We start from the raw sequence: 12,327 nt of genomic DNA, 5'->3' as shown, positions 1-12,327 counted from the left end.
CGATGTACTGCAGCAGCGCGTCCAGGTCGCGGGGGTCCTGCGCGGCGCCGCGCCAGCACCCGCCGCCGCTGTGCCACGTCATCCTAGTACCGTATACAAGTAGAGCGTACCCGCTTGCCCCTCTGGCGCTGTTTCTTGGCGCGCTTCTTGCCGCGGTCCACGTGCCGCGCCGGGCCCTCGATGTACTGCAGCAGCGCGTCCAGGTCGCGGGGGTCCTGCGCGGCGCCGCGCCAGCACCCGCCGCCGCTGTGCGACGTCATCCTAAAATGTTCACCTCATATTACATTGCTGAATGCTTTTTAAGGTACCTACCCAAACGGTAAAAACCGGCCAAGTGCGAGTCGGACTTGCGCACGGAGGGTTCCGCACCATCAACAAGAAATAGAGCAAAACAAGCAAAAAAAACGGTCACCCATCCAAGTGCTGGCCACGCCCGACGTTGCTTAACTTCGGTCAAAAATCACGTTTGTTGTATGGGAGCCCCGATTAAATCTTTATTTTATTCTGTTTTTAGTATTTGTTGTTATAGCGGCAACAGAAATACATCATCTGTGAAAATTGCAACTGTCTAGCTATCACGGTTCCTGAGATACAGCCTGGTGACAGACGGACGGACGGACGGACAGCGGAGTCTTAGTAATAGGGTCCCGTTCTTACCCTTTGGGTACGGAACCCTAAAAACGGGACCCTATTACTAAGGCTAGGTTCCGAATTAAGCTCACAGCGCTCACAGGACGCTCACGATCGGACCGATTCGCGCTCACAGCGCTAACATGAGATATCGTGACGTCATTGATGACGTCAATGGACGGCGCTCACGGTGGTCACACTCCCAGGCGTAAGCAACTTGAGCGCAAACGTCAAGGTGACATTTGACAATGACAGGACAGGCGCGAAAAAAAAATTCAGTTAGCTAATGCTCTGGTTTCCTAGGATAGCGGTGCCGTCATATAGCGGCCGTCTCCATACAAATACTACATCAATATTTAGCCGTATTATTTAGTATGGAGACGGCCGCTATATGACGGCACCGCTATCCTAGGAAAACCGATCTTAACTGATCCGGACCGGCAGCCAGCACTGTAAGCGTTGTGCGCGCGATCTTGTCCGGTTTTTTCTGAATAAATGTATTGACATCTAGAGTATTTCGCCGTGTAGAGTATTTCGTAAATATTGACCCGGTGATGGTCTACCATCTTGTGGCCTAAATCGGAAACTAAAACTTCACACTTCACGCCAATAAACAAGAGGCTCCTGTGCTGCCCCCTACAGTTCATGCACTTGCATTTGCCAGTAAAATTGGATAATTAACTCACCCAGAGCATCCGCTAGACGTGGAAAACACGCTTGTATCCCTGCTAGAGAGAGACACCTGCTGCGCGGCCGGCCTGCTCTGACGCTGCTGTTGTAGCTAAAGAGAGAAGCAGTTATGATGCTTAGCGCCACTTGCACCATTCCACTAACCCCGGGTTAACCGGTTATACATGGAGTTACCATGGTTATCAGTACAATTTGACACTAGGTTAACCGGTTAAACCTGGAGTTACCAATGTTACCAGTACAATTTGACACTAGGTTAACGGTTTAACCGCTTAATCCCGGGTTAGTGGGATGGTACAAGTGGGCCTTAGCAACACAAATACATTTTTATAGATCGAATCGTATGGTAGTGGGACAGACGAATTTTCAACACGGTCGGCTGTAAGATGCAGAAATTCAAAATGGCGGCCGACGATTAAAAAATTTGATGTTTTTTTACGATTTTGACATCACTTATCTAGTTATTATGGCCATCAGTTACCTGAACATAGTGTTGTTAGTTTAGAAATAATATGTCTGTTTCTCAAAAATTTAGTTTACGGGAAAAAAATTACCATAATTGGTTTTTGCCCATTACTGGTGCCGTCACCCTACGCACTTCAAATGCATAAATTGATAATAGCGGCCATTTTGTGGATCATAACAAGAGATAAACTGTTTATACGACAACGGTTTCACTCACTTGAATTATTAGTCGCTATTGGCGACATGTTTCGGGCCCTTCGGGGGTCCATCCTCAGGCGCTCGTGCTCGCGGCTCGTGCAACTCGTGCACCTGCGCGCGCTGACAGGGCGGGGGCGGGGGGCGCGGTGCACTCCGCAGCCGGAGTTGCCACGTGAAGGTTTCAAGTTCAAGTGAATTCAGGTGAGTGAAACCGTTGTCGTATAAACAGTTTAAAATGTGTCTCACGAAAGTTCAATATCGAACAAGAGATAAATTATGGATAACGCCCACTTGGTATGTTGCAGACGTTACAGAACAAACAGCAACAGTCTTACCTCTAAGGCCCATTGTGCATTGCAATGTACAGTCTGTCAATCTAAATTGAACCTTTGGAAAACTAAAAAAGGTAGCATTTCTTTTGTTTGTGCAAACGAAAGTCACCCTAATGTACTATGCAACAAGGTTCAAATTAGAAATTGAGAAACTTTGTATGGTGGGCCTTACGAGGTTAACTGTCCATGTTTGGACCTTATGCCTTTTGTAATAAGGTTCACGAGCTGTCAGTTATGGTACCTGTTGCTGCAGCTGCTGCTGCCGCTGTATCTGCTGCTGTTGCTGCGGCGTGAGCGTGGGCTTGTTGTGTATGGGCAGGTCGTAGATCGGCTCCGGTTTCTGCTGCGCGGGCGCCGGTTGAGGGGCGGCTCGCTGTTGCTGCTGGAACGCGGCCTGTTGTTGTTGTTGTTTCAATTGCTGAGAAAAAAAAAATAGAATTTTGTTGAAACTTTCTAGAGTACATCTAAGCTAAGTTAAGAAAAAAACCCTTATGCATGACATTATAATATTGTTACTCACTTAAAACTTAGTAAGTATTTAAGAAATTTTGGAATGTCCTGACCACAGACAATCCAACCTCTAGACATAGCATAGTCGCGCTACCCCCTCTGCCACACATACGGTAGCGTTACTCCATCTTCGAGTCAATCCCGTGCCGTGATTGGTCCGTGTCTTTGAACGGACCAATCACGGCACGCGATTCGCTCACCTCGTCCCCCCGCACCCCCGTATTTTTGGCTGCATCGGTTTCATGAAAGAATTGGCCTAAGCTCAGTCTAGAGGTTGGATTGTCAGTGGCCCTGACTGGGTGTAATGTACCTCCTACTTTACAAATGACACCTGTGTATTGTAATGTACCTGATTATGCAAATAAATGAAATGAAGCTAACAAGTCACGCCCTAAAAAGTATGAAAGTGCAAAGCAAAACGCTCATACTATTTTTCGTTTACCCGCACCGTGCAACCGCGCCATCTAGCGGACGCCCTTAACTACTTACACGTTTTTGAGAACGTTTCCCATACAAAATGGAAAATGGTCTCGAGAATGGCACAACTGTAAAGGCTACACAAACTGTCTACAAAATAAGAACTTATTCAAAAAATAACATTGTTTTTACCATAGAATAGGAATCCTCTAGACAGAGTTTAGAGCAATTATTTCATGAAACCGATGCTGCCAATAATACGGGGGTGCGGGAGACGAGGCGAGCGAGTCCCGTGCCGTGATTGGTCCGTTCAAAGACACGGACCAATCACGGCACGGGATTCTGACACTTTGACTCGAAGATGGAGTAAAACTACCGTATATAGTGGCAAAGGGGGTAGCGTTACTATGCTCAGTCTAGAGGATGTCTTGTCTGTGGTTTTTACCAATAAATGTTTGAGTATGAGTCTGAAAAAAAAACTGAAAGCTCCCGTCCTTTTATTCTTCTAGCGCTATTATTTTTACTCAATTTTGGACTCTATGTGTGAAGGCTTAGATTCGTTTTCATATACAATACCTGTATTCGAATCTGTTCCATTGCGTTGGGGTTGACTTTTCCCTCGGCCTTCAAGGCGGGCGGCACATTCACTTGAACTGGCACCGTGCGTTGTAATGCCTGAAACAATAGGAGGGGAATGGTAATTTTTTGGCTATTTTCTTAAGTAACTTCTATTATTTTAAAATTATAAAAAAATGTATTTCAAGTTCTAAAAATAAGTTTTTGACAAAAAATAATTTTTGGTACAAGCTTTTATCGCTGACTGTACTTTTCTTTCCACAGGCAACTAATACACATCGAGACATTTCTAAAAACCCCAAACACAATTAGGTTGCGTTGTTTCATCACACAGTTCCTATGGCCACCTCCTGTCTCCATCATCAGATCAGCTCGATGGTACCATAATATTGCATTCTCACCCGACTTACACGTGTATGCAAATTTTCAGCTTCATCAGAAACCGGGAAGTGGATCAAATTTAACTTGCAAGATTTGATTACAGACAACGGGACAGGTGAAACTAAATAAAAGCTTGTAATAAGCTCTTTCATTTGATACATTTCAAATGAAAGAACCGTTAACTCAGTGTCAGATTGTACTGGTAACTATGGTAACTCCAGGTTTAACCAATTAACCCCGGGTTAGTGGCATAGTGCAAGTTGGCCAAAAACTAGCAATAACATTTGAGTGTGTGTGTACTTGGGTCAATCAACTATTTCTTGTTGTTATTCTGTCCCATCAGTGAGGAGACAATAGTAGCATAGATTGTTAGAAGAACTGCTGTACCATGTTCTACTAACATGCTCAGTAGATGTCCCATTATGGAAAGGTCTTATAACTACCATAAAATGCAAGTTTGGTTCATAAACACGACAAACCTAGAATTTGAAGAGTGACTCAGGAGACAGTAACCATGGCAACGTGTGACAAGAAAAAGTTGATTAACCCACATATCAAATGAAAGAACCCTTAACTCAGTGTCAGATTGTACTGGTAACTATGGCTGTATGGTTTAACCAGTTAACCCCGGGTTAGTGGTATGGTGTAAGTGGGTCTTAACCTTTTCGACGCCGTGTCAAACACAAAACCTGTCACGCTGACGCCACGTCACCGAAGTGACAAAACTGAAATTGAACTTTATGCATATGCACGTAGGTCTATGTTGCTCTGTGGTCTGTGGCCGATTAATCGGTCTTTGGCGTTGAACCTACGGTGCGGATATATCGGTCATTGGCGTCCAAAAGGTTAAAAACTAGCATATCATTTGAGTGTCGTGTGTACTCGTATTTACTTTAGGTTTGTCGTCGCTGACGCTCATGTCGGCCATCTTGTCGAGCACGGCGGCCATCTTGTCGGGCTGGCGCTCGCCTTGGCGCTTGAGCTGCGCGTGCGTCTGCGCGGCGGTGAGCGGCGGGCCCGCCAGGGGCAGCGTCTTGGGGAGCGCCTGGAACACGAACTGGAGGTTATTTAGTCGGTGGTGCGGGAAAAATATTAACACCTATGGCCAGTACCGTCTTTACCATAAGGGCACACGGGGCCCGTGCTCAGGGCCCCCAAGGACAGACAGTAACAGTATATTTGTTTACCCATAATAAATAGAAGATCATAGTAGGAAAATGTTAGTTTAATTAGCTTTCTTTACTTTCCAAAAGGGCCCCAGCATAGTTTAAGACGGCCCTGCCTATGGTGTTATTCTTAAACGGCTGCTAACTTAATCAGTTGATGATCGTCGTTTGTCCCTATCTGTCGTTATGCCATAGAGAGGGACAAACGATGATCAGCTGATTAACTTAACAGACGTTTATGAATAACGCCACTGCAGTGTACAGATGTAGTGCATAATTGTTTTCCATTGTATTTACGCGGAAACATTGAATAATTTTACGGTTGAGACTCACTTGTTTTTAGTCACTCGCGCGACATGTTTCGGAGAGCCTAGGTCTCCTTTCTTAGGTTAGGTTTTTTCTTTCTTTAGGTTTCTTTCGATTACGCGGAAACGTTCGTATTAGTCATGCTACTTCAATCAACCTCAGTACTTTTTGCACCGAGACTGACTGAAATAGCAAGACACGTTCGTGCGTTTCCGTGAAAATACGAAGGAAAATAACTATGCACTACATCTGTAAACGATAAATGCGAAGGTATGATGCCAATCTTTTCAAAACCTTCGCCATTATTGTTTTATGTTGACCAAATTGTATTGGCTACTGGGTACGGCATAGTAAAAATGTGGACATTTATACAAAGAAATCATCATACTATTTCATAGCTGTCAATCGTCAGATAACGAGTGTGTCGCAACAATCACGCACAAGGCGATTAATAATTCGAAATAAAATAGAAAAAGCAAAAAGCGGTAAAGAACTTCAGACAACGCAAGTGACCTCAACCAGAATTTGGGATTTCTTGTAAACAATAAGTAAGTCCGTTGTCTACAAGTACAGACCATTTCATAGGATAGCGCCTGTAACAGCTACCGTGGATTTTTACATTGATATAAATAAATAAACATGTTAGGAGGGGACATCTTACACAGATCAACCTAGCCCCAAACTAAGCAAAGCTTGTACTATGGATGCTAGGCGACGATATACATACTTATATAGCTAAATATATACTTAAATACATAGAAAACACCCATGACTCAGGAACAAATATCTGTACTCATCACACAAATAAATGCCCTTACCGGGATCGAACCCAGGACCATCGGCTTCTCAGGCAGGGTCACTACTCACTAGGCCACACGAGTCGTCAAATTATACATATCAAACACCACATAATAATCCTCAGAAAGCTAGGTTTAGTTAATTAAAAAACAATAAAGGTGTATGTATACTCACTGGCGGCTTAGGAGTGGGCGGCGCGGGCACCGGCTTGGGCGCCTCGGGCAGTGCCACCGGCTTGGCCGCTACCGGCTTGGCTACTACCGGCTTGGCTGCTACCGGCTTAGCTGGCACCGGCTTTACTGCCACTGGCGACGCCGAACCCTATTAGATTAATTACGTGTGTATTTGCATGTTTTTTTTTTATAAAATGACAAAGACGGATAATTAGAAACTGTAACTTTTTTAAGAAAAAGGCCTTTTTTAATTTAAATATTTCCAAAAAGGATGGAGTCAGCCTCATTATTTTATTTATTTATTTATGGAATTTTTTCTTCAAACTAGACTTACAGTTAATTTCCTTAATGAAAATATTTTAACATCATGTTAAATCAAATTGTTTTCTACAGAGTAAAATAGAGCTATTTGTGCATACAACAATAAACAAAAAAGAAAAATAATAATAAAACTAAAATATAAGAGTACCATTATGAGACATAAACCAAAGGATCGGAAATGTTAAGGTCTATGATCGTTTACGCTAATCCACCAATTAGAAATGTATGCGAAATAAAATGCATTGCGAGTCGCGTCAAAGTCGTATCAATACAAGTGTGTGAGTTTGAGTAGTTTCTGCGCCATTTAGATTAAACAGCCTGTATTCTTAACCCTTGAACGGGCATAATTTTTAATAATTTAATTCTAAATTTAATCTGGAAGAGCGAGGTCTCCTGATACGGTTATGTAGCATAATTTCTAAAATCAAATTTCCTAAGTACGAAATTCCTAAAGACAGAAAATCGAAAATCAAAATGTCTAATGTACGAAATACCTAAAGATACATGTCCTACGGTTAATCAACCTACAATTTAAATGTCTAAAGTACAATACTGCTAGTGCACGAAAATACTAACGATCTTTTTTCCTACGTTCAGTTGACCTAAGTTTAAAATGTATAAACTGCGAAATTTCTAACGACATTTGTCCTACGTTTAGCTGACCTTAGCTTAAAGAGTCAAACGTACGCAACTTTATTTTCAAAAAACTTCCTTTACAACTTAACTAGACGGAGCCCCGCTTCGCAGGGCTCCTATTTCTGGGTGGTTTGCCTTTCGGGCATCTGAAGCTACCTAACGAACCTAACCTACCTACCTCCTTACGCTTTTTCCCCCAAAGTGTAATGTTTTCACGGACGTCACACCAAACTAAATCAATAGGTAGGTAGGTTAGGTTCGTTAGGTAGCTTCTGATGCCCGAAGGGCAGACCGCCCAGAAATACGAGGGGTGTTCAAAATATTCTCGGTATGAGAATGAAAACAAACAAGTACGAAAAGTTTGATATTTTTATTTTTCAATATACTCCCCCCCTATGTTCATACACTTAAAAGATCGATCAATTATTTTTTTTAATCCTTCATAAAAATATTTTTTATCTTTGGTGTAAAAATGCTCCTCCACTGCCGCCTTCAATGCTTCATCATCGGAAAATTTATTTCCACGCAGATCCTTTTTAAGATTGGGGAACAAAAAGAAGTCGCTGGGGGCTAAGTCCGGACTATACGGTGGGTGAGTAACAGTTTCAAACCCACATTCAACAATAGCTGCCTTGGCAATATGAGCAGTATGGACGGGGGCGTTGTCATGCAGAAGCATAACACCTTTGGTTAACTTTCCTCGCCTCTTTTCTTTGATTGCATCCTTTAATTGACGTAGAATGTTAGCGTAGTACTGTCCTGTGATATTTACACCTTTTTCTTTATAATCGATCAGTAATACTCCTTCACAATCCCAAAATATCGTGGCCATGACCTTGCCAGCTGAAGGGATGACCTTGAACTTCTTGGGATGAGCTGAACCCTTAATGTGCCACTGCATGGACTCTTGTTTACTCTCTGGGTCATAATGATGAACCCAGGTTTCATCTCCAGTAACTATTCTTTGCAGCACCTCATCAGGATTTTCACCGCACAGGTCAATAAAATCGGAAGAACAAGCTACACGCATGTCTTTTTGAAGCCGAGTCAGCATTCGCGGAACCCATCTTGCACTTACTTTTGACATATTAAGATGGTCATGGATAATATCATGTACGGTACCAATAGAGAGATTGGTTACTTGTGCTATAGATTTTACCTTCACTCGACCATCTTCCAATATAAGTTTTTCCACTTTATCAATATTTTCTTGTGAAGTAGCTACTACAGGCCGGCCAGGTCTAGGGTCGTCTTCAACACTCTCCCTTCCACGTTTAAACTCGCTTGACCACTTTTGAATGGTAGATAAAGAAGGAGCAGACTCACGGTAAACACAATCCATTTCCTCTTTTATGGTTTTTTGATTTTTACCCTGTTTTGTCAAGAATTTTATCACGCATCGATGTTCTAATTTAGTTAACATTGTCAATTCCCACATGATGTTCATGTTTGTTCAGCAATTGCAGAAAAACAAAAGAACATCTCGGTTCGAATTATACTTTTTTTTAATGTCAATGAATAAACCTTAGCGGCCAGTAACGAAAGAAATTTTAGAAGAGGTTGTAAGATATCAATACCGAGAATATTTTGAACGCCCCTCGTAGGAGCCCCGCGTAGCGTGTCTCCGTCAACTTAGGGTAACAAGGAAATGTTCTCGGAAATATTGATTTTCAATATATTGTCATTAGGCTTTTTGAACATAGCTATTTTGAGCACTAGACATATTGACTTTCAAAGTATTGTCCTTAGGTATTGTGTACAAAGGAATATTGATTTTCGAAAATGAGATCGTTCGATTAAAAGTGTAGTAGGACATGCGTCTTTAGGAATTTTGTACATTAGACATTTTGATTTTCGATGTTCTGTTTTAGGAATTTCGTACTTAGGAAATGTGATTTTAGAAATTATGCTATATAACTCCTGATACATGTACTTTATACCTAATAGGAGGACTCGACCACTATGTATTTACCAACTAAGATTGAAATGAAATAAATGATTACCTTATCTTATAAAGGTGTCAGAAATTAAGCTTAATTGAACCATATCACTTTGAAATAAAGTTAAAAATCATAATGGGTACTATAGTTGGTCAAGCAAATCTTGTCAGTAGAAACACTACGTTTGAATTGTTTAAAAATCGCGCGTCATTATATCTTATCTGTGGAACTATTTTGTTTACATTTCATCGTTGTTCGATATACATTGCTGCTTTTTGTTCGTTTCCTAGGGACACCATACTTTAGTTTGCTTTACATTGCTACTGACGTATCCAGCTTGACAGACTATATATTTCATCCGCCTTAATAAAGCTTACGCGAATATACATACGTTAGCCGTTCTGCATTTCTGTTTCTTCTTATTGAGTATGGAGCGTAACCGCTCCCTCGTCTCGTTGAAGTTCCGCGGCACAGGCGTCGTGAGCGGCGGCTGTGGAAACATAACGATATTTATCTTTTTAATTCAACAACCAATATTACGCGAAACTCTGCGTAGGGGGCGCCACTTCCACAATCCGTCACAATCTAAGCGTCTACCGCAAACGAGAGAGTCGAAATTTTGTTATCTAACCTCCGTATCACTCTTGCATATTCGAGCGATAAAGAGGCAGATAGCCGAGTTTTGATTTCTCGTTTCCCGGTAGGCCCTTTGTAAATAAACCGCCTTGATGCATCAATGTCATACTTTATTTTCTGTGAAAACTTGTCAAAAAACAGTTTAAGGTACAGTATGTATGTTACTTTATGGTTTACGAAAGGCGCTAGTGCTGCACCCGGGCGGCAGAACATTGCAGTAATACCCCCTATTTGCAAAATAAAAGTTACCCTATAGCCATACCATAGCTTGAATGCGGATGCCGAAGTAAAATAGTGTGCAGCGCGCGTAGAGTAAAGGCGTATTCTCTAGTCTAGACGCACCATTGTTTGTACATTTTAGACATACAACAGATACATACAAACATAGACAGAGATAATCATACAATATTTGTCTTACACTAGCACTAGCACCCAAAAGAAAAGGATGAGTATAGTTTTTTTTAGATATTTACTGACAAATTTGGGTTGACCAACTATATGCAAATACACTACATAGGGTAACTCGCTAGTAACTGGCCACCCTAAACTAAAAATGAATTCTATTCAGCTATAAACAGAATTAATTTTAGTATAAGTTATTGAAGGCTGGCCAGTTATTGAAGGCTGGCCAGTTATTACACTTAAAGTGTCATTCAATAGAACTTGCTAACTATGTAAACAAACTGCCATACTAAAATTGACACTGAATGTCAATTAACTAGTAACTTTTGTTTACATAGTTAGCAAGTTCTATTGAATGACATTTTAGGGTGGCCAGTTAAGCTTTGGATTCCTCCGAAAACGGTGCCGTCATATTACGGCCGCTATATAGCGTTGACTGACGTCACTAGAACGTTGTCTATGTAAACAAGATGGCGCGGTTTCCTAGACGGCGTTACGTTACGTTGATTGTCAACGTAACGTAAGATGACGGCCGTCATGACGGTGTCGATAGTTTCGTGAACGTTTTATTAGATAGCGGTGACGCCATTTTGAATAAATGACACGAGATTTGAATAAATGATGCCGTACTACGATTATTTTCCTCGTCTGATGATATTTCATCCTCCAAGTAAATTATAGATGATCAAGCAAATCTTGTCAGTAGGAAAATGCGCGAAATTCAAATTTTCTATGGGACGTTATCCCATCGCGCCTACATTTTTCAAATTTGCCGCTTTGACCTTGGTGGATGACGGTGTGTTATGACGCCGTGGTACTTTCCACATGTCGCCACCGTAAAGACGGCCGTCTTTTGCTGCCGCTATATGACGGCCGTCATATGACGGCACCGTTTTCGGAGGAATCCAAAGCTTTACTGGCGAATTACCCTGTTATGTGTATGTGTGAGCTTACCGCATGTCCGAACACGGTGCAATAACAGCACGTGCAGGGCTGATCTGCGGCGCCGTCGCCGGCGCACGCGTTCGCGCCGTTCGAGTGGCCCACTGAAAACAAATAAAACATTGCATTTAAAACAATGTGAAAGGGTCAGAGGAAGAACTCGTTAAAAACACTGTTAACTGACAATAGGGAATATTACGTGAAACTCTGCGTAGGGGGCGCCACTACCACAATTCCGGATCCCTTTGTTTGACATAATGATTGAAAGTCATAATGTAATGATTGTCAGATTATCATTAGTCATAATTCTGAAACCGATAACTTTTCAAGAATTTCCTAAGGTTATCCTATAGATAGGTTAGGTTAGGTTTGTTTTATGGCAATCCTGAAAAGTTACGCGTTTCTGAGAAAAACCAAATTATGACTAACGAAAATGCGGACAAACAATACATTATGACTTAAAACTTTATGGGAAACAATACAGACCCACTACAATCCATCACAATCTGAGGGTCTACCACAAACGAGAGTCGAAATTTTGTTATATAACCTCTCTTTCAATCTTACATATTCGAGCGATAAAGAGGCAGATAGCTGAGTCTCGATTTTCGCGTTTCCCGGTAGGCCTTTTGTAAACAAACCGCCTTGATGTATCGATATCATATTTTTTTTGTCTGTGAAAACTTGTCAAAAAACAGTTTAAGGCACAGTACGTATTAGTTACAATATGTTTTACGATGGGTAGTGCTGCACTCTGGCGGCAGAACATTGCTATAATACCCCCTATTAAAACAAGATCCACGGATGG

At 41.8% G+C, this 12,327-nt stretch overlaps 1 protein-coding gene across 1 annotated transcript in view; it reads right to left on the bottom strand.

The window, feature by feature from the left end:
- Positions 1-12,327, bottom strand: part of LOC134660034 (uncharacterized) — an 81,529-nt gene that overhangs the window by 30,381 nt on the left and 38,821 nt on the right. The window contains exons 26-33 of the mRNA XM_063515734.1: positions 11,532-11,623; positions 9,931-10,029; positions 6,644-6,790; positions 5,092-5,244; positions 3,819-3,917; positions 2,557-2,733; positions 1,317-1,411; positions 91-261 (exon numbers count right to left, since the gene is read on the bottom strand). Coding sequence (XP_063371804.1) covers positions 91-261; positions 1,317-1,411; positions 2,557-2,733; positions 3,819-3,917; positions 5,092-5,244; positions 6,644-6,790; positions 9,931-10,029; positions 11,532-11,623 — 1,033 coding nt within the window. The remainder of the gene's footprint in view (positions 1-90; positions 262-1,316; positions 1,412-2,556; positions 2,734-3,818; positions 3,918-5,091; positions 5,245-6,643; positions 6,791-9,930; positions 10,030-11,531; positions 11,624-12,327) is intronic.

This window comes from Cydia amplana, chromosome 26 (genome assembly GCF_948474715.1).
Source record: "Cydia amplana chromosome 26, ilCydAmpl1.1, whole genome shotgun sequence".
NCBI classification, from domain to species: domain Eukaryota; kingdom Metazoa; phylum Arthropoda; class Insecta; order Lepidoptera; family Tortricidae; genus Cydia; species Cydia amplana.
This window is presented reverse-complemented; position numbering and strand designations above follow the sequence as displayed.